We start from the raw sequence: 23,384 nt of genomic DNA, 5'->3' as shown, positions 1-23,384 counted from the left end.
TATTCAAAATTATTGGTAGTTTTAGTAACACATGAAGCTTTGATCACTGAAACATTAAATACAAGAGTATTCTGATCTAGCTCAAAAAAGCAGCATCTGTGGCAATTATCAATCATCTTTGTAGCACTTGGTAACTTGCTTCTGAGATGAGTACCTTTGATAGGGTTCATCCACAGCCTAAATTTTTGGATAATTTTTCCTAATTTCATAATGCTTAGATTCCTGGTTTCATTTATGATTGTTCCTGGGTTACTTGGATTCTGTGATTATTTCAGCCTTCTGAAAGCCTAATTAAGCAGTGTATAGACATATAAGTCTTAGTAGAAATTATCCAAAAATACTAGTTTTTCCAGAGAAAGATGCTACTAATATAGTCAAAATCCTATGTTGGGGGCATGGCAGTCAGTGGAGACATTGCCATCTACACCTATAATGTTGAAACATGACCATGTCCAGTGGTAAGTTTCCATATGGAACTTATGTAGAGGCTTCAGAATCTGTTTCTACAGGGCTAGAAATAGGCCATAGGGGAGTTGAAAACAGATATTGAATTTTTTCATTCCTATCATGGGCTTTTCAAGAATTGCTGAATCTAGCAGGACAACTTTCCTGAAATTCTTTCACACTTTCATACAGACAATGCTAATTAGCCATTTGTGACAGGAGTGGAAGGCTGCCACTTTCAACCCAAATGGTGGGCCTGGCGCCAAACAGAAGTCTTAATTTCACACAACTTGCCACAAGATGCACAGATTGTTTTCAGTCAGCAACATACGTGCTAACCTTGATTACTTTTCACAAACTGTTCTGCGTAGTTCAAACTGTTTCAACTTCCTTGATTTTTACAATTCTATCTACCATCATACACTGCAAAAAAAGGAAATTCTTCTCAGGTATTCTGAACAAGAAATTTATAGTTTCTCACTGCATCACTAGGTCAACTGAAAACAATGTATAGGTGTAAAAGGAAAATGTTTTTATTTATAAGAACTCACTACTGTACCTCAAAGAGAAAACCATGCTACAGTGTCAGAGGAGTCTCCAGCAGGCATATAATATGATGATGCATGCTAACAGAGATCTGACCACAAAAATTGTGTATTTCAGTCAAACACTGCAACCTCATGGAAATGAATGGGTCAGTCATTTACAATCATCAACATACAGTGATGACACAGATGTGAGTACCATACTTGTGATGGATTTTGTCTCAATAAATGAAAAAGTTTTTGTAATTTGCCTTCAGAATTTCCATACAGAATACCTATTGTCTACAGTGGGACTCCAAAGAGCTCCCCCAAAACACAGAGAGACAATTTCCCATCTATCACTTACTAAAACTGCAATCATACTGAAGTACTAGTTTTTTGCATTGTGTTGAATTACAGCATGAAGAAAGAATTTCAATTTTGACAGAAGCATTGTGTTTTAACTAGCCATTAGCACAGAATTAATGTACAGAATTAGAGATACAGAAAAGCTGTAGAATTTAAAGAAATGTTTGCTGCTGTATCTTTTCATACCTTTACAATTGTAACTTTAGATAAGACTAAAGCAAGATTTCAGAACAAAATAGCTATAGAAAAAATGTCTATGATTTAATAGCGGGGTAATACTATAGGTTGATATATTCTTCAAAAGTGGACATATGAAATTCCATATAGTGAAATGTAAAGCGATGCATCAAAAGGAAGAAAACATCCCGACTTCAAAGTGATGAGCTCTGAGCTGATCAAACCTACTCAGAACTCATAACTACTCAGAAAATAAATTTTGGGATTATTACAAATCTACCAAAACACCAACCTAATAGTCAAGAAGAAGCTAAATGCTTTGCATTACTTGGATAGAAAAAAACCAAAAAACAAACAACAACAAACCATGCTACTACACAGAAATCCATGGTTTGCCCAAGTCTTAAGTATGTAGTTTTAAATACCTCCTCCTCTGCCCTCTATTCTAAACAGAAAATAAAAAGAACTGGAAAATATTCAAAAAGGGCAACAAGGGTGGTCAATGTAGCTTCCATAGTAGATATGACTAAACAAACCTGAACTCTAGTGAGAAGCATGACAGAGATCTATGAAATGGGCACCTAGAAAGAGAGGGTGGATACCACTGTCTCTTACGAAAGAAGAAAGAAGTCAGAAATGAAGCCAGCAAATTAAAACAACAGGCAACTGCACTTCATAAAAACATGTAATTGACCTGTACAACTTCTTCCTGTTTGAATGCTAAAAGGTTACAGAAGTTCAAGAGAGGACTGCGTAAGCTTAAAGAAGGAAAATTAAGCAGGTTACTTACAGAAACAAGCTCTAACTCAGAAAGTTCCCACATAACAAGTTGTTAAGAGACAGAAGAATCTTCTGAGGAGGCATTACCATCTCCTTACTCTAGTCTTGTTCTTTCCCAGCAGTCTGCTTCTGGCTATTGTCAAGAATAGGATACTAAGCTAGGAAATCCTTTTTTCTGCCTTAGTTTATTCTTCAGTTAGCATTTAAGACAATGAATTATGAACCTCTTCCGTACTACAAGAAGAAGTCTAAAGCCCTGCAGTGATTATGGAGAGTTGACAACACAGCCAGGAAAAAGTCACTTGTCCAATGTCTACCTCCTACGAGACATGAAATGTCTCCTTTAGGGTCATTCAAAATAGGAAAACATATAATGAGCTGTATCTCTTTCCACTCATGCCATGCTCATCAACAGAATGGTTTGGCCAATCAGTTAGCTTCTGCTTATTTCATTATGATCCTTTCATGTCTTTACACCCGTATCTAACATTTCCACCTTTCTACACTTCATTCAATTTACCAAATACCATACCTTCAATACCCAAACAGAACAATGTATGTTTTGGGATAAATGAAATCCATCACTCTGTAGTAGCAGAAATTTGACATACAAGGGCTTCTTTGTCCAGCTGACGAAGTTTCCACTTAAGTTTTGATGGGTTGAATTTCGTTTGGCATCTGTGTGTTTATTGGTCTTTAAATTCTGTATTAAGTTCATTACCAGAGTAGTGCAGTTCAGTATTGCATTAAAGCTTCATACTGAGGCTCAGTTTTTGAAGTCATGTGCAGTACTGATCATAGAGGTTTAAACTGCCTACAGTTCCTACTCTAGAAAATTAGTCTGTAGCTCTCGCATGTGCGGAGAAAAAAGGAACAGATGAGCAGTGAAATAAAAATTTAATATATCCTACTCTCAGACTTGAATTCATAGTAGAGCTAACCAATGATCATGACAAATTTAAAGGAGCCATTTTAAAGGTTTCAAAGTTATAATTTATTAGGAATTTTTTCAAATAATGACAGAGGCCTTTGAGACTAAATACCTAATCCTTGAATGAATCAGTGTACCACTTCCATTTGACCTTTTCTATCCCTTATTCCTACCTGACGGGATGCAGCACAACCACCCAACTTTTGTAGGAAAGTAGAAGAATACGTGTTAGTTTAGTTGCATCACTGAAAGAGATCTCTTCCTCAACCCAATCCCACAGTAATTACTCTTGCTATGTTCCTTTTACTGGGATATATATTTTGGACAGGGTCAGATTAGGTTCTGCATGTGTTGGCTCCCTAGTCTGGCTGTGCATATGGCTGTTAGGGCCAGCACAAAGATGGTGAGTAAAAAGCAGCTGCAAAACATAATAGCATTCCCTTCAGTGGCAACATAAAACTAAGTCAGACTGAAGTGAACACAACCGTTGCTTCAAAACAGGTAATGCTCTAACAGCAAATACGAAGTAAAAAAATGACTCAATATTCTCTCTACTAAAATACAAGACTTATCCAAGAAAATATCTGTATAATTAGCCCCAAGCTAGAGATTCTACTTATAAATGAATACACAATTTTCAGTGCTCACATCTCAATATGTATTTTTTCAAAGTATCAACAGCCACATGCAACAGGTTTTGTATCAAGGTAGGTTTTTTTAAAACATCTGACAAAGTGCTATATTGGAAAAAATGATACCAAATCGTTCTATAACATAGGAAAAAGGTTTATTAAAGCATATGAACTAAACTCAAAGGAATCAGTTCTCTGAGATTTCTATGAGAATTAAAAAAAAAATAATTTAGCTATATTCCTGTGCTGGTTTTGGCTGGAATAGAGCTAATTTTCTTCACAGTAGCTAGTATGGGTCTATGTTTTGGATCTGTGCTGAAAGCAGTGTTGATAATGTAGAGATGTTTTCATTATTGCTCAGCAGTACTTACACAGAGTCAAGGCCTTTTCTGTTTCTCACACCACCCCACCAATGAGTAGGCTGGGGGTGCACAAGAAGTTGTGAGGGGACACAGCTGGGCCAGCAGACCCCAAATGACCAGAGGGATACAGTACACACTGATGTAATGCTCTACAGTACTCTTTGGGCTCCCACTGGTAAAAGCTGGGTTAAGTAGTAGAGCTACTTTTTATTCTCTTTCTGCAGATATGTGTTTTTCTCATGCTTTTTCAGAATTGATGAAATAGGTTCCTAATTTATCAAGCTTACATAGGAGCATCAGACAGAAAAGAAACTCTAGTAGTTACGTCTGTGTAAATCCCTGTTCTATGCATCACTATTTCAAAATAAGCTCAGCCAAGACATGGATGATGCCCCAAGAACAAACAACACGATCTCATACATTTTCACAGAACACTAATTTAGCTCATCTATTGTTTCTCGGTAGGATGTCCAGAAAAGGGGCGAGGAGGAGAGGAATTAACATATGCTGTTATTTACGGGCCAGACATGGGCTGCATGCCCATGCAATAAAACACACTCACTTTCATGCACTGACTCCATATCCAAAAATCCATGGAGGGCAACGGAAAACGACTTCGTGTGAAGCTGGCAGACATCAATAGAGTACACCAGAGCTTTAACTCCTCCTGATGTGGTTATGCAGGTGTAATGCAAAAGGTATCTTCTCAACTACCAAGTTTGCTGTGGATCTATTTCTCACATAGAAGTACTTAAGGGAAGTTGTTCCCTCATAAAAACTCCAGAGCTGTGCACTTAAGTTTCTGTTTTGTTTTATGGTCATGCACTTTTTGAAATTATCTAAGTTTGTCTTCTTCTTTCTACATTGTTAGTACTCTGTCTTCATAATGGGAAAAAAAAGAAAAGAAAAATCAATGTGCTATTACCCTGTCAACCTACCCTTGCAAGAATTCTTTGAACATCAATGCTTAAGTAGGAAAAATGTATGCATTAGCATCACTAAGCACACTAATTTTTTTTACTTTAACATAAAATAGAAATTAGCTGCAAAAACTGATTTAGTACAGGAAGCAAGGGCTCACAGCCTAAGTAGAAAGATAAATAAGTAAACAAGTGTCCTGAAACAACATTCACTATGCAGAAGGTACACAGTTAACAAAAAAAAATATCTTCTAAAAATATCTACATGTGATTCACTGCGAACCAAACCTGAGGGCACTTCCCTCAGATGCATGCACATACAACTTCAATTTAAACTGCCCTACCTACTGAAGCAGTCAAAACAACACATCTATAACCCTGAAAGCACAAAATGCATCACGGTTATTTACACGTATCAGGGATGCTTGAATCATACAGCTCTTATTACATGTACTAACAGAACCCACAACAGGAAGCAACTGTTTAGTGATGATTTCCCAATGTCTCAATTACACATACCAGAGTTGTTAAAAAAGGCTCTGAGGAGTTTCATTTATATTTAGATAGGTATACACTTAGCCATTGGGACAGGAGTAACATGAATTTTACAGCTGTTAATAGAAGTTTAATTTGAACAATTGGTCAATACAAGGTTTAAGTAAACATTGTTGCTTACAGCTTCAGAAGGTGTGGGCAAATGACATTTACTTTGTAGGCAGCATGAACTATATAACTAGTATAAATTGGTCTTTGAGAGCCAACAACTGCAATATCTCATTCATCAGTGTACTTAGAATTGTGAACTGGAATTCCAATTACTGAACAAAATCTATTACCAATGTGAGTCACTTGGGTAAAAGACCCTTTTCTCTACCTCCACAGCAGTTAATTCTCTCAAATTATTTTACAAACAAACTATCAAGAGGAATGAGTCTACTAACACTGAGTTTGGCTAAAATAAACAAAACAATCACTATATCTGCTAATACAATGCTACAAATCTGTAGTGATTTAAAAAAATAAATTACTACCTATGAGACACCCTGCTTTAAAGGGTTAACTTTAGCAGGCCATGTTTTGAAAATAACAGGCAAAAAAGTCACATAAATTATTGCATTGTTGTTATCATATTCAGTTTTAAATATAACTATATCTGGAAGAAAGATTTAATAAAGACCCCATAAGTAGCTTTTAGTTTTATTTTACTTTTTGAGATACCCGAACTTTGGAAGTACTAGCCTTCCCTTGAATAGAAATGCTGTTAAACAGGACACATTTTATTGTACATAAACTAGCAGTTGCATCACCTTAAGCTACTGAATATATTCAACTTGCCTCTTTCTGACTTATATGAACAATACATTAGATGCCTGGAAACAAACAATATATCCTAGTATACAAATGGTTTCATATAAAAAGATCATAGTGATGTCAACAAATACCCAATTCTCAGATTCTGCTTTTTTCAGATATTCTTTTTGTATTAACTTTCTGCAATACATATTTACCAGGATCCTTTTTATATGAAGTATTGCCACGGCAGGAACACAGAAAAAATACTGCTGTAAAGCTAAAGAAAGATCTGATACAACCTTGACACTAAGTATAGGTTTCACTTACATTGAGAAATGGAAGAGAGTAGAACCATATTTACATACACTACTTACCCGTGTGAAGGTACCCTCAAAACTGTGAATATCCAGCTGTGGCTTCTGAGCATAAACATAAGCATTGATTGAAAAGAGATCCTGTAAAACAGATTAATGTACTTACTATAATTTTAAGTTTAAATTTAATCACATATTTTGAGGAACCTTTTAGGGATAAAGATTCCAGTTTATGACCCCCGCCATCCCACCCCAGTTAAGTTCATGAAATTTTTACCCAACTGAGAAACATGCATTTTTTTCAGTTCATTTATAACAAGTTTGAAAATTTATCTACTTTATTTTCTCTTAACAGTCCCATTTTGATTTATAATCCTAAAATACTTCCCATATAGTGGGTTTTTGTTTTGTTTTTAATGAAACTGGAAACAAAATACTTTTCCAGCACGGACAAAGCCAACTGAATACAAGAGGAAACAAGGAAATTGATTCAAGTTTTCTTAAATGCTCAAGCACATCTGCAGCCAACCCATGAGAAAAATCTCATCAGCTTTAAGAAAGCCTGGATACATCAACAGGATTACTCAAATGCTTCAAGTCAGGGATACACCAAACTAGTCTGATAAAACTGGATCTAATATAAATGGTACTACTACTCATGACAGCAAACTCATGAACATTCCTACCCTAAAACTATGAAGAGACTCTTAGATACTACAGTAGCAGGCTCTGTAAGTAGATGGCAGTATGGTATAAACAGGGGAAGGAAAAAAAAAAAGTCTGATGATTTTTGGATCTTAAGAGCTGTCCCTAGATGCCCAGGGAAGATCACCTTGAAATTCTGAAGCAATTATTTCATTAGGTAATGGTTCTGAAACATCCACCTCCCACAGAAAGAATACTGCAGACTAATTGTTAAAAACCTGATACCAAGGACTTTCTCCTCATCAGAAAAGCAAACCTTTTGGTACTTTTTAGAGGGTCAGGACCAACAGCAGCTGAGATTTCAACACTAGTAGACCACTCGTGCATGGATCCACAACCCAATCTCTATCCTGGAGAGGAGCAGACGCTTGATACTAAATCATAGTTGATCTAAGAATCATAGCCTCTGACGAAATGCAAGAGCATCTGCCATCTCAACGTATGTAGTGCCTAACTATCTGGGTTATCTCCATCCTTTATTACTGGATGAATCCTGCAAAAGGCTACTCATACACCATTCTCTGGGGAGCAGATTACATGGCTACAATACCCTGTTCATGCTAGCTACAAAGTGCTGTCTTCAAAATTGGAATTAGTTTTACAGCCTCTTTCATGTACGTATAACCACACCTCGGCTCAAATATAGCTATTTTTAAAAGCGTGCCATTATTTATTATATTCAAAATTATGAACAAATAACTACCTTTGAATACTACGTAATTTGAACATTACAAAAATCAAAGGTGCAACTGTCCACCTGTGTTAATGTCTTGAAATCTGACACATTTGTATCCTTATGTTGCTCCAATAAAATGGCTACAGTTTTAATTTTTCACTTTTGCAGGCAAAAATGGTGTTTTTAAAATCTATTGTACATTTATCAAACATGTTTGACTTTAGTTTAAAAATGTGTAGCTCTCTAAATAATGCATTTGTATTTCTATTTATATTCTGCAGACCAGAAGTCTCTTACTTCATACCTTGCAAACACACACAGATTTTGTATTTCATATGCTTTTTAAAACATGAATCAAATCTGAACATTAACTCTCACAAGTTATCTTTATCTTAAACCATTAGGCATTTATTGTAGTCTTTCACACAAAGTTCATTCATTGCATCCTTGTTCTTGCAACCTACTTTCATCAGGTTCACAAGAAATAATTAATATGAAACTAATACACATGTGGTGTCCTATATCTTCATCATTCACTTCTTTCCGATCTGTTATCACCTACAATTTAGCTAATCCAGGCTATTATGTGCTTTATTATGCAAAGAAAAATAAAGAGTCTCTCAGCAGCGGATAGCACAGCAGAAAACTAATACCACACACATATACACAATAAAAACTGCTAGTGAAATGCGTCAACCAAGAACTTCTCTCTTTTCAAAGAATGCCTTAGTGGGAAGCAACATTAGAGTAAAAGGAAGCAGAAACATTCACCTTTTTAAGTACATTGGCATTTGTACAGTAATATATTTTCCTGATTTCTAATCTTATTTTCTTCTACTGTGATGTTCTCCTTTGTTACATTTTAAATGTAAAAACTTCTACCGCATTCCTTTGGTGTCTTCTCCTTTCATGTTTTAGTTCTCCTTTGTATTTCTGATTTAACACCTAAACTTTCATGTGTTCCTTTTTTTCTTTTTTGAATTTCAATTCTGAAACAAACTCACTTATCCGTCTGAAAAACGGAGATCTGCATATTCCCTACACGTTTGTGGCATTACTCTGGAATGCCATAAATTACGACCAGCAGAGTATTCCAGAAATGCATGTTTTTTCCTACTAAAAAAACATAAGAAAAACCTATGCTCAGAGAGAAATCCAGGGTGTTAATTCATTGGCATTTCATTCCTGAGTAGTAGAAAGAAAAGACACACAACCATATTACGTGTGCTCAGTAGGTTTCTGAAGTATTTATGAGGTATGGTTTAGTGGGCGTGGTGGTGCTGGATTGATAGTTGGACCTGATGATCTTAAAAGTCTTTTTCAACCTTAATGATTCTGTGATTTCTGTGATTTCTTCATTATTAGGGTAAAGAAAAGGAGTAACCACTTTTTTTTCTGTGGCCCAATGCCCTGTACTCCAAATAGATGTCATTCGTAGGCCAATAAAATACAGTAGCTGAAGTTTTAGAATACAAAGGAAAGAAAGAGAAATCCAAAGAGTGATACAGTTATAGAAGACACATTACACATGAACTGCATTCAACAATAAAGGTTACTAGAAAAGTACGAAGACGTTCCTTCAACTAGTGCTGCTTTCCCGGTAGTAGAAGCTGTGCATTTCTCATCTCTATCTTGAAAGAATTTATGGTGGTGAATTTAACAAGGAGACATCAAGATTTGTAAACAACACTAGATGTAAATATAACTTCTGCTCACTGAGCAAGAAAAATTTACCTGGTTAGGTTATGTCATTGCTTTCCCCTATACAAAAACAGAGAGAAGGGAAATTACCTTAAACAAAAGATTTAATTATTTTAAAAAAAAAAGACAACTTTTTATTAATGACTTAACTAATGAGGAACTCGATCTTTGTAAAATTCAGCTTCAGTAAAGAATTATTTTCATACTATAAGCACTAAGCTGCTGGTTCAGTGAAGCCAAATAGTTCTACTGATATGTTCAATGGAAACAGTATTCTACAATTCTGAAATTACACTGCTTTTAGGAGACAGTGAGGGCAAATGACCTCTGTCACTTTCTTACTCAAGGCAAAAAAAACACTCAGATAGGAGGACTCTAACAGGTCTAGATTAAAGAAACTATATGGAAGACTTGAATCTCAAGCAATAAAAATTATATTACTTTTATACAACAGTAGATGAGATTTTTTAAAAAACCTGATATGCATTTAATTATCTCATACTTGAAAATAATAATTCAGAAAAATGCATTTCATCTTTCTACGCTGAAAATCAGAAAATGACTTGATGATGGTACAATAACGAAAAAGTTCTCTTTTGCATTTCACTGTTTAAAAATCTCTGTAAAGTTATCAATAACATAGAAAAAACTCCTCTATTAGGTCAAGGGCAACATTTGTTCACCTTACTTAAAGATCATTAAAATACATTCTTAATCATAACATGTAGTTCATTAGAAATAAAATTGTCTTTGGTTCAATAAAACTAATTAAATGTAAATGGTATTGTTTACTGCTGTATGGATCTTGTGATATAAATCAGCAAGTCACCATTTATTGAAAATTACAGTGACCTCATTGCTGTTAATAAATTTAGTTGATCACACAAGCTAGAGAAGAACGTCTGAGAACACGTGCTATCGCCAGAAGAACTGCCTCACCTATAACTACGAAACTGCAAGAAACTTAATCTAGGTGTTACAGTATTTGCTGCTCAGCCATCATTAAATGACATGTTGAAAATTTAATTCTCTGATCGCATTAAGTGCTTTCGAAAGACAACAAAATCTGTACCAGTCGCCTTGGTGGTGTCATCTGTTCTTTTAAGAAAAGCTCTGAAGGTCTGCAGGTGTGTTTATTCTGGGTGTCACTGGGGGTAGGGTTACAGTGCTGCTCTGTTGGCACGACTGACAGCTCATGCTACCACAAGATACTCACCACCTTCACATCAGATAACTAAAGAAATCAAAACGAGTGACAATTATGGAGAGTACATTCTGTCAAACATGTGATCAAATTGTTTGTAGTCTATTTTATGCCCAACTTGCGCACGTTCTCTTCAATTATTTAAAATATATTTTAATATGTAAATATGAACTGTAAGCCTCAGCTTTGAAAACGTGCTGCAAGCACATGGAGAAGACACTGTTAACAGATGAACAGTCCCTTTATGCGTGGAGTGTCCCTGGACGCTAGGAACAGCACTACTGCGATAAGCAACTGCTACTTCGGACACAAAGTTAGCTGAAACTATTGGATCCATTCCAGCAAACATCCAGAACATCAGCCCAGGGACAGCAAGGGCAAAAGAGCTTCTGTTAGTGGCCCCCCTGTAGCCGACTGCCGGTTCATCAGAAACACACACAAAACTAACCTCAGAAACCCACCCCACTTCTGTAGCCCGTGCCCACCTGGCCCCCCACCCCAAACGTGAGCCTTCCAGCAGCCTTTTTGAGCAGAAGGAAGGATCATTGCCCGATTCACCTAACATTTTGTAGAGGAAAGAAACCAAAGTGGACCCCAGACCGGACGACAAAGCTCAGTCCTTTGCCAGACTGCTTCATATCCGCCAAAATTTCCGCAAAAGTAATTTTAAGCCTATCAAAAAGCATATGCCCCTATGACACACTACACAGGTTAGCAAGGTAATCGCTGTAACAGTGGTTTGTCACGTTAGGAACAGAAACAAAGCATAGGGATGTTTTACAAAGCAACAGGCATTTTCAAGTTAATATCTGGAAGGCAACGTGCCTGATTTTTCACTTACATTAATATATGAAGTTTTCAGCAACAGAGGATACCGTAGAAGCCTAGGGTGAAAAAACATCTACCTGAAATGGATTTCTCAAGCAAGCCTTGTGTTTAAACAAGTTGCTTCAAATTTTTTCCACTGTGTGTACAAAAGAGCTTGAATACTGTTTGCTGAGAAAACCTCAACTATGTATTTTAAGCATCCCTTTTTAGATAAATTGGGTGTAAAGTTTCAGAGGGTGCCAAAGACTATCCCTACATGTTTAAAGCCTCTATCCTATTTTTACTGTTAACTTTTTTCTGAAACCATTATTTTTACTGTAACTATAAAGAAATAATTCTGCCCACTGCATTTTAATATAATTTTAAAAAAATGAATAGGCGTAGGGCCTATATACAGATACAGCTTATGACTCTATTAGGAACTACAAAAATTAGGCTATTTTTTTTTTGAGTTTGAAATCCACAGCTTGCTTAAAGCCTCATACTAATCTTCTGAAGTTGTCTATCCACAGAATTTCTTTAGATAGCTGACACTCTTGCATATTACTGCCATCCTAGTAAAGATAAAAGTGTCTTTGCAAAAATTAAAGAAGCACCAACATGCTTTCCACAGGAATGGAAAGAGCCTTCTGGGATACATGCTGAGCATCATCTTCTGTGAAGGACGTGGGGATCCCCTAAAAAGTGTTTACATTTGGGTGCATCAGGCTACCATTTCCCCCAAAATAATTCACAGACAGATGGGGCTTAGGAATGAAGCAGATATATGACATGACCACTGCAAACAGTCTGAGATCAGGTGGGAAGCAGCCATTTGAAATGATCTCATTAAAGAACCACTAAGTGTCAACGGTTTGATCATACCACACAGTATGGAAATTGGGAGATAGTCTAGTTTAGTTGGCAGGATTATACCCAGTGCAGTAATCACTATCATAAAAATAATACAAACTAGGTCTTTCCTCTGGGCTCTTAGCCTATTTTTTTTCTTCAGAGGCTTTTGATTTAGATTGCAAGCTTTGTGGCTTAGAAACTGAAATCTCTCCCTCTTATTGGAAGTATTCTGTTGTGGTAATAAACCAAATATTGTAGGACCAGCTTAATGCAGACTAAGTCTTCATAGAATTATAGAACAGTTGGGTTGGAAGGGATCTTTAAAAAGTCATCTAGTCCAACCCCCTGCAGTAAGCAGGGACATCTTCAACTAGATCAGGTTGCTCAGAGCCCAGTCCAGCCTGACCTGGAATGTTTCCAGGGATGGGGCATCTACCACCTCTCTGGGCAACTTGTGCCAGTGTTTCACCACCCCTCATTGTGAAAAATTTCTTCCTTACATCTAGTCCAAATCTATCCTCTTTCAATTTAAAACCATTACCCCTTGTCCTATTGCAACAGGCCCTGCTAAAAAACTTGTCCCCATCTTTCTTATAGGCCCCCTTTAAGTATTGCCATAAGGTCTCCCTGGAACCTCCTCCAGGCTGAACAACCCCAACTCTCTCAGCCTGTCGTCACAGGAGAGTTGTTCCATCCCTCTGATCATTTTTCTGGCCCTCCTCTGGACCCACTCCAACAGGTCCGTGTCTTTCCTGTGCTGAGAGCTCCAGAGCTCGATGCAGGACTCCAGCTGGGGTCTCACCAGCATGGAGTAGAGGGGCAGAGTCATGTGTCCACTGCTGGCCACAGTGCTTTTGATGCAGCCCAGGATACCGTTGGCCGCCTGGGCTGTGAGCACACATTGCCGGCTCATGTCCAGCTTTTTGTCCACCAGTGCCCTCAAGTCCTTCTCAGCAGGGCTGCTCTCAATCCCTTTATCCCCCAGCCTGTACCAATACTGGGCGTTGCCCCAACCCAGGTGCAGTACCTTGCACTTGGCCTTGTTGGACCACATGAGGTTCACATAGGCCCATTCCTCAAGCTTGTGGTCCACTCCTTGAGCTCAGCTAGCATGGCTAATCACCAATAACTGCATGCTCAAAACAACCACCACCCGAAGCAAACCTTCACTTCTGCAGGAAGTTGAGGCTGCATGTCCTACCATTCAACAAATGCAGACTCCCCAACTTCAACCACGTCTGATTTATTTTCCACTGTAAACAACTACAATACAAACATTTACTTCTTTCAAATCAAATGCACAGGTTTAATGATAATTTTATACTATCTCCATAGATGCTTAACAATTTATTTGTCAAGTCTATTGATAACTGATTCTTTTTTGAAGTTTTTAAACAAGAAACATAATATAAAAGTTACAGCACAATTCCCTGCTCTACCAGGTCTATTACTTCCTAGCAAGGAGGGAACAACTTCAGACATGGATTTGGGGCTAAAAAAAAAAAAGTAGTAAAACAAGTAGAACTATTTTTTTCTTTTCTTTTCCAAAGGAGTGTAGAGAAACCTCTGCATTGTAATTTACTCCTGACTTCATCAGCCTCAGAACACCAAAATTATAACCCGCAAACAGAACTCAAAAGAGGCAGTGCTCTTCACAAAGAGTTGTATTTTCTGAGTGCAGTCAATGGCGCCTCAAAAGAAGAGAGAAATAAAAAAAAAAAAGGGCTAAGTTGGACACAGTTGTAACTATCTGAAAAGCACTAATTAAAAATATCAAAGCAAGATAGAAAATTGACTGGATTTTAGTCAAATGCATGCATCTGTCTCAAATGTGGACGTGACTTTTTTTAATGAGAAAACAAGATAGGCCAATGATTAAATGGTAAAAACCTACAGGAGAACCATTATTACAAATACTAAATTCAACTGCAAGTTACAGAAAGTCTGTTCTTGCACCAAAACTCCCATCTTGGCGCCTGACTTGACATCTCTGGCATGACCACCCACATTCCATCCCTTGTTCCCAATCCTCTAAATTCAAACCTAGCTATTTTTTCCTCCTCCTGTCACATGTGAAACCAAGTAGCCAGAGCACTATGAACATAGGAAAAAATGTCTCCCTTTTACTAATGTCAGTATGGCAGCAACTCTAATTCTGGAAGAATAACTGCAGAACTATCTACCAGATCTTAGCAGGCATCTAACACTTTCTCTACTGAGATGGCATATGAACTGTTTATACAGTTCTCTTAGGGTATGTTGGCTTGAGTATGTTTTCAGAGGAAGTATTTTAATACCAAGCCAACTCTCCTGTAAAATAGCAAGCTTCCCCAGTACAAGGGATGCAATTTAGGTTCTCATTAAGAAGCATTTATACAATTCTACATACATGTTTGTAGATACATGTCTATTTTGAATGTATACATATACACATGCCCTTCTTCATGATTTTAAGAGTTACCTGTGACACGACACATACACACTCAAAAAATACACACGTTCAGGCAACTCTTAGGGAGCCCTCCTTGCAAGAACTTGCACATTGCACCTAGTCAGAACAGAAAGCATCTTGACGACAAAAAGCACTTTACGTTCCAAGAGCAGACTGGTGTTTCCCAAGCTTACAAGTTCGTGATTAAAGCAACAGTTCCTGGGGCAACAATGACTTACACTTGCAGTATAACACTTGGTTGAAAACACTACAACTGTGATATGCTTCTGCAGAATATGGTTCTCAGCAGGAACCACAATGAGAACCACTACATTGAAAGCTAGAAACCCAGTTCTGCCTCAGTTTCTTTTCAATGTAAAAACAGGAATATTTGAGTAACCCACTTCTCATTCCGCATTCAGTGGAATATCTATCTCCTATTTATTGCAAAAAATAAGACTGTGGTAACAAATTTTTTCCAATACTTACAATAACTGTAACAATCTTTTAGATAAGAAGTATGTATGCATACGTGGAAGATACCTTAAAAGCAAACAGATAAAATGCTTACCCCCAAAGCTGGCAATCTTTGTGTGCAGCTGACAGCAACCTTCAGTTTCCAGTCTGTTTCTCCATCCAGCTGGTCAGTTCGGATGAAACACGAACCTTGAAGTTAGAGAGACAGCAAGCTAGTTCTTTGATCTCAAAAATTCGGTTTGGGTCAAAAAAATTAGAAGTGTGAAACTAAAGCCATTTACAACCATTTTTAAATAAACGTGCTACATTTAAAAGGATTCATATTCTGGAATGGCTGTGTGCTTTCTTCCAGGAATGCTGCAGATACCACATGCTAGCACAATTTTTCTCATAAAATTAATAACATGCCTGTTTATGAAACAGGGTGGATCCTATTTTACAGGTTTCTTAATAGTTTCTAAACAGCTTTCCAAATGTTATCACCAAGAGATAAAACTTGACTGGCTGAAGTTGAAACAGTTTGTTGGGGTTTTTTTGGGTTGTATTCGTGTGGGGGTTTTTTTTTGTTTGCTTGTTTTTTTGTTTGTTTGTTTTTGTTTGTTTGGGTTTTTTTTAGAATTGCATCACTTGCACAATTCCAACACAATAATGAACTGATGCCTGTGATTTTTGCCCCTTTTCTGGTATGACATCACAAACTTCCACTGCTTATAGTCTCTTGTCTTCTCTGAAAAAAAATTTTTTAAAATACATCCTTAACATTGATACCATTCAAAACAATATGGGTCCCAGGGTATTATACTTAAAAGTAGTACATTTTGAATAATCTGTAATTGTCAAGAATCCAAGGCTAAAGAAACATGTCAACACATGCACAGTACTTAAGATACAAGGGAAGCTCAAGATACTGACTGATATATACTGAAGACTAGTATTCAAAAACCAGAAAATTGAGACCAGTGCAGAGCCTCCTCCCGCCCCAATAACTACTTTGATGGATATCATCACATCTGGAGTATTACATAGATTACTAATGTAAGATTCAAAGACAACTACATACGAACATTGCCAATCCATTGAAAACATATAGTGTTAGCTACAATTTCCATCTAGTTTGAAGCTTTTAAAAAAGATAGTAAAATTTTAGTAATACTCTTCACAATTGCTACTCTATAGAAACAGTAAATACTTCTGAAGTAATAATTACAACTTCCATTATGTTACAGCCTAACAGCTATATACACTATTGTTACTGTGTGCTACAGGTGTGAAATAAAAATAGATTTTTCTAGTTATCTGTAAATTTTAAACAATGTGTATAGACATACATGCATATGAACCCATAATTCCTTCTATATTTCAATCAATCCAATGAAAACTAACAAAGTAGTTTCATCACTTGAAGTGATATGGTAGCAATTAAATTGAAGGAAACACTGGCAAAGGAGTTTATTCAGGTTTGAGTCTTCTTACACAGACAAGATGACAGTGTGCTAGAAGTTTTGAATCTAATAGACAATACATCAGGAGAGGGTACCTACCAGCGAACACAACATTAAGAGATTCTTTTACAGGACATGTGGACCCTGACGCAAGTAAAATCTAACAGAACTCAATGTTTTATTCATCAAGGCCTGTAAATTAAGCAGTTCAATGAGATAGCTGTCTGAAAGAACATGCTTGAAAGAGAAGCCACCTGAAATTATATCTGACTAGAAGATAGCATTTTTACACAAATCATGAAAGAAGCTTACAAGCCTTCAGGTAACAGCTGTATTTCTATTAAGTTCATAGTAAGTAAACGAATCTTTAAATGTGAATATAAACAGCTCTCAGAACACATTATCACAACTAAATTTTACCCAAAGCTCAGAGATGCAAGCTGCCAAGTTGTATCTAAAGTTCTTGAAAAGCTGATTTTAAATTCTTGACAGCATTCTTTAATACTATGAAGCACTTTTTGAAGAGTCCAGTGACATGCACTGCATTATAATTAAGGACGAGGTACCTAGGAACACCTAGAAATACACAGTTTCACCGCACTTTCTATCCATGGCATAGATGAACCTACTTTCCATCATACTTTTCCTGTACAAGACATTTCATGGTTCTCTTTACCCTTCCTGTCAATGGTTGCTCTCTTCCATCAATTTCATTTAGAATTATACTATAGATCAATGCAGTTCAAGACCAGCATGGCTCCTGTGAATGGTTGACTGCACATATATTCATTTAATAGAGCTCACACTATGACATGTATTGGCCAGCTGCATTTCCTCTCCACTTCAGCAGTTAATTTCATCAATAACTTATCTCATAGCCTGTTTCCCTTTTATCCAGAAAAAGGGACTGCTTTCTGCCAAGTCAGCTTTCAGTAGTGATCACAACAGCAAAACTGAAACAATACAATCCTCTACCTCAAATACTGCAGCAGATTTGACTAAGTAATTTTAATTATACCATGAGATACTGATTTTAAACTTGGTTTAACTAAGCTATAAACATGTGAGATTAAATATGTAATTAGAAACAATATATAAAAACAACTCTTCACCCCTACCAAGCTCTTGGACCTGTAAAAACCAAAATATTCCCTACTGTGTATTGCATAGAAGTCATGTGTACTTTACCTTTGCAAGGTATTTGAGTCAGCAGTATGTAAAATTTTTAAAAATGGAGCAGTTACAATAGGTATTTTTTCAGAAAAGTTTGACTTTTAGATATGTGAAAATATTGCCCCCTCCCTGCAATCACAAAATTGGAAAAAAAAAAAAAGACAACCAAAAAAACCAAACCCCAAATGTATTAAAAAATTGTATTATGTACTTTACAGAATGCTTTAGGTCAGTGTTAAAAATCTCAGACATTTCTAACCTGAATATGACTTACCAGGAAAAAAACATCTATACAAATGTGAGGAATTGCTATTTCCTATGAATTCCGTGACAACTCTTGAACCTGACAATTATTTTGCATTACCCAAAGGATCAAAATTTTTTATGTTCTGTGCTGCTTAAAGGAAAAGTCATTAAGTATTTTAAATATTTACCAACCAAAGCATAGCTGTCTACAAAAAAAACTGAACGTAAGAACTTTTCATAAGGCTACATAAAAAGGAGAATGAACAAAATTAAACTTTTTACTTTATACAGTAGGGCACTCAGATGCTCATTTCCCATAACAATACACAGTCATTCAAGATTAGTGGACAAAGTTGAACATTGTGGACATGCCTGACATTTCTGTCTTTGCAGTGAAAACTTTGGAATGATCTGAATTAGAATTTAAGGTTGATTTAAGGAAATTGCACTGGGTTTAATAATTTATCAAAAAATGTGCAAATTTCATGTGAGCACATTTAAACTAATTTACAAGTATGTAATATTCATTTAGTCTAATCAGTTGAAGACACAAAGGCATAAATGTAGAGCATGTCTGCGCAAGGTGCTGACCAAGTGCAACTAAACTGATTTTTAAAACCATTTCAGTTGAAATCTGTGAAGCTTGTATTCTTAGGAAAGTCCTAGGACTACAATTCTATTTTTTGTGTTTTAGCAAAAGCTCCACTACTTGAGGCCTGTCCAGAATTTACCCTAAGATTACTTTTCCATGTAAAAGCAGGACCTGCAATACAAAGGATGAAAACCATTTTAAGAACATGAAGTAACTATGTAACTTTAAAATATAAGGATACATGGCTAATTATCAACAGATTTCTTGTTTATGGTTATTTGAGATACTTTGGGAAAAAAAAAGTCTTTGTTTAAAAACTATTTTGTGTGTTAATAGAATATTGAACAAAAATAACGCTTATTTCAGTAGCTTTTACAGTCTTTTGAAATAGAGATACAAAAGCCCATCTATGAGGGCACTAATTTAGAGCCATGATATGCCTGGCCTACATTTGTCAGACAAAGGTACTGTGCTGAACACAGACTAAGTAGGAAGAATCCTACTTACTGAATGCATGCTGGACTTTAGGCTTTATTCAGAACGTATATATAAGACACGCATATGTCAAATGCTTCTGGAAATGCTTTACACCAACATGTGCATCAGTGACCTCTTTTGCGGGCCTGCTTACCTCTAGAAATCCTGAACGAAAAGGCCTTGAACAAAAATTTTCAACCTAATGACAGGTTGTCCTTGGAAAATTCTGGTCATATCTTAGCCTTAAGCTTTTAAAAAAAAAAAAAAGAGAGAGAGAGAGAGAGAGAGAGAACACAAAGAGAGAAAAATCCCCCCAACCAGAAAGGGAAACTTCTTCACACCACTATGTGCCATCATCAGATAGCCAAATCATCTATTTTTTTATACTACCAAACTAGCTATTCATATTTTATGCATTAATTCCTTGATGTGTAGATATCTTTAATTTCTTGAAATTGTTGTAATGTACATGAACTTGTACTACCACCAGACACTTAAAATTTATTTTTATATACACATTTCTGAGTATTAATTACAGGTTTTAATACAGGTTTCTGAAAACAAACTATTACTTGGGTTGTTACATATTTTCTTAAATGTATTCTAGCTTACAGGGTTTTTAAAATAAGTCACTCAGAATAGAAAAATTGTTGTATATTAATTTATTCTTATTTTATTTCCTTTGTAAATGTTGTTGTTTCTGATAAGTAGAAAGATGGATAACTTCTTAAAACAATTAGCTTACTATTAAGCCTGTTTATCAAGTAGTTTCTAAAGAAAGTGTAGTTAACACAGGAAACACAAAATAGCAGTATTGACAGACTAAGAGCAATCTACTTTGCAAGAGGAAAAGAATTTAAATTCTATATAAAATTGCATTACCTGATTTTCATTATAATGAAAAAACAAAGAAATTCATTGAAATCTAATATTTGCAGTAACTGTGGAAAGTAAATCTCAACTGCCCTAAAGAAGTTGGTTTAGTTTGCTGCAGAAACAAACCTGTATCATTTGTAGCATCTCCCTGTGTATTACATACATTCCTGTGTATTATGTACATTGTTCTTTTAGAGATATTTTAGGCAAAGGCTCTTTAGTAGGAGACTGCAACAGAACTTTTCTTAGTAGCATAATAGTGTCCTAAAATAATCAGACAGAAGCAGAATATCCTACTAGTTATACAAGTATGGCCTCACAGTCTTTATTAGGCAATACTACTCTTGAATAATCCAAGACTGGATAATTGAATCCAAATACCTTAAAATGTGTGCATCAACTTATGGAAATTCCCTGCAAACCTGATTCTGAAAACTGCAAGGAAAAATTTAGGTAGAGTGGCATCATGAAAATACAGAGCTTCCTCTTTGCTTTCTTCCTGATCATGAAGTCTAGTGGCTTTGTTTTTTACAAAGAGAAGGTAGGAAAGTATACCACTACTTAAAGCACTTGCTTTCCAGGAGTCACCAGGTTTCTTGACTAATAGCAATGTGAGAAATTAAGATAGTTTTCTTGCCGTAGGAAACTAAAGTATCCCACTTGTTCTGTGTCCAGAACTGAATTTTCATTTCCCCACCCCCAGTTCTCAGCCTGGAAGAAGGATCTGAGAAAGAAGCTCTAAGTCACGAGATGAGATGGAAGAGAGAGGGCTCTGAATTCAGGGGAAAAAAACTAAGGAATAACTTATTCTGACTAGTATTAAAAAGCAAGAAAGTGAATGACACATCATTATAAAAATACTTCCACACTTCTGTCCTTCACTTTTTCTGTTCCTGCTTTGAGCAATCACTTGCAGCAGACCTTGTCTTCAACTACACCGATTTAATCGGCATTTTACAAGTGAAATTATTTTTAATCGGATATCCATTTTTAGATTTCACAAGTACATTCAAATCCCTTCCACAGAGCCTTAAGTCAACCCACACAGCGTATTTGTTATAAACTTCAATATACACAGTAAAGAATAGTATATAGGAAGTCAATCAACAACACAGAAGTTCTGAAAACCATATGTAACTTTCTCTTGAAGAACATTAAAAGTTAAGAGATTCCTGCTTGCAAATTTTTTGCCAGGTATCAGCAAGCTTAAAAAAAAAAGACTTGCTAGTTAGCACTAAAGAGAACTTACAGGTATGATTCAAATATGCCGTAGCACACATTTTAATGTTATACTGTGCTGAAGATGCATCAGAGGGAAGCAAGTATAATTTAGTTGTATACATATTTTACAAGCATATTAAAAGCCAAGCATGGCAGTCTTGAAAAGGTACTGTTTTTTTCTGCATAAATGCAGGTTGAATCCCCTACTCCATTACAGACATATCATCAAACAACAACTGTAGAGTGTGTGCACTTAGTCTAAAAAACAAATCATAAAATTAAATTACATTTACTTTCTATAATACGTAACCGATAAGAATTCATGTCAGTTATTCTCAAACAGCGATAATGCTAGACCACCACTACACGTCTGGGTTCTTCTCAGTCAAACCTAAATAAATAAAATTACATCTGCCTTCTCTCTCAAGAGCTGTATCCAATGAATTTTTTACAAATGAGAACAACAGCTACAACTAATGCCTTTCAAGCCTCAGTAAAACTGAATTATTAAATCTGTCTGCCTATATCCTATTACAGCCTACTTATGAATACTTGATTTTATTTTGTATAATTGACAACAGTTGTCAGGAAAGGAAGGTTTTAACGGCAATCAAATTAAGATCAACAGGTATAAGTGTCACAGTGAAGAGCCTGCATCAAGTGTTGATGAATTAATTGATGGGTCACTGGGAAACAGGGCACATGGAACTGTGGTGTCATAAACAGCTATATATTGTCTGGTAATATTGTCAGCTTTCCTGCTTTAAGTCAAAAGCATTGAAAGAGATGGGTTACTAGTATATACCCCACAAAAGAAAAATGGACTTTGAATTTGCACACCTAACATGAGATCTTTTACGAACAACTTAATTTTTAAATCATTTATATTACTTAAGTGACTATGTGCATGAAACTTTTAAACTGATGACAAGATGAGTAACAGCACCAAAATGAGATGTTGGAGTACAGAGTTTCATTTACCACTATAACAAGAAGCTTTCAATTATGATAGCTTCTAAGGAGGAAAAAAACCCCAAGACACCTGAAACATCCCAAACATTTAAGCTACAATGTCATCACATACGATACAATCAAAAAATGTAGTGTCATTTATACAAGACTGATTTAGTTTTAAAGCATTAATTTCTCTTAAGACCATGAAAGAACTGTGTGTACTTGAGATATTTGATCTGAATTAAGAAACTGATGAAGCAATTGATTAATTGGAATTTAAGCCATCAGTCACTGGATCCATCAACAGATTCATTTACATTCTAAACAATCAGCTGATGGTCTTATAGGATACCATGTATTAATACACAGTCAATATGATACCCCCAAACTCATCACAGTTCCTTATTGACAAGCACACAGATGCTTTTAATCCAAGCTTGATCACACTGCATCTTTTTTGAATTGCTATATTGATTCAGTACGCTTTAGGAATTTTTATTTCTATTTTTATTAAGAGAATTCCATAATGTTTTTACATATAGCAAACAATGTTCCAAGTGTAAAAAAAAAAATCTACATTCATATTCACATTCTCAAGTTTTAACTTACCAATTTACATTATTTTTGAGCTCCACAGAAGGATACTCAAAAGCATTAATTTATCTTTTCCATTTAATAGGATTTGATGCATCACTTTGCTCCATTATTCTTTTCATGTATACTAGTAATCTCTTTTTGGAGAAACCCAGTGATACAGAAAAAAGATAATGTGAATTATTTAAGTCTTCAGTTTAATAACTA

The 23,384-nt window shown here is 35.9% G+C and overlaps 1 protein-coding gene across 2 annotated transcripts in view; it reads right to left on the bottom strand.

The window, feature by feature from the left end:
* ATP9B (ATPase phospholipid transporting 9B (putative)) overlaps positions 1 to 23,384 on the bottom strand; it is a gene marked incomplete at its 5' end in the record, with an annotated part of 168,300 nt that overhangs the window by 83,132 nt on the left and 61,784 nt on the right. For both annotated transcript variants that reach the window (XM_081996377.1, XM_081996378.1), the window contains 2 exons: positions 6,807 to 6,887; positions 15,697 to 15,791. In XM_081996377.1, the coding sequence (XP_081852503.1) occupies positions 6,807 to 6,887; positions 15,697 to 15,791 (176 nt within the window). The remainder of the gene's footprint in view (positions 1 to 6,806; positions 6,888 to 15,696; positions 15,792 to 23,384) is intronic.

This window comes from Phaethon aethereus (assembly GCF_964289735.1).
Source record: "Phaethon aethereus genome assembly, chromosome: 2".
NCBI classification, from domain to species: domain Eukaryota; kingdom Metazoa; phylum Chordata; class Aves; order Phaethontiformes; family Phaethontidae; genus Phaethon; species Phaethon aethereus.
The sequence above is the reverse complement of the archived record's forward strand: the minus strand, read 5'-3'. Positions and strand labels throughout refer to the sequence as shown.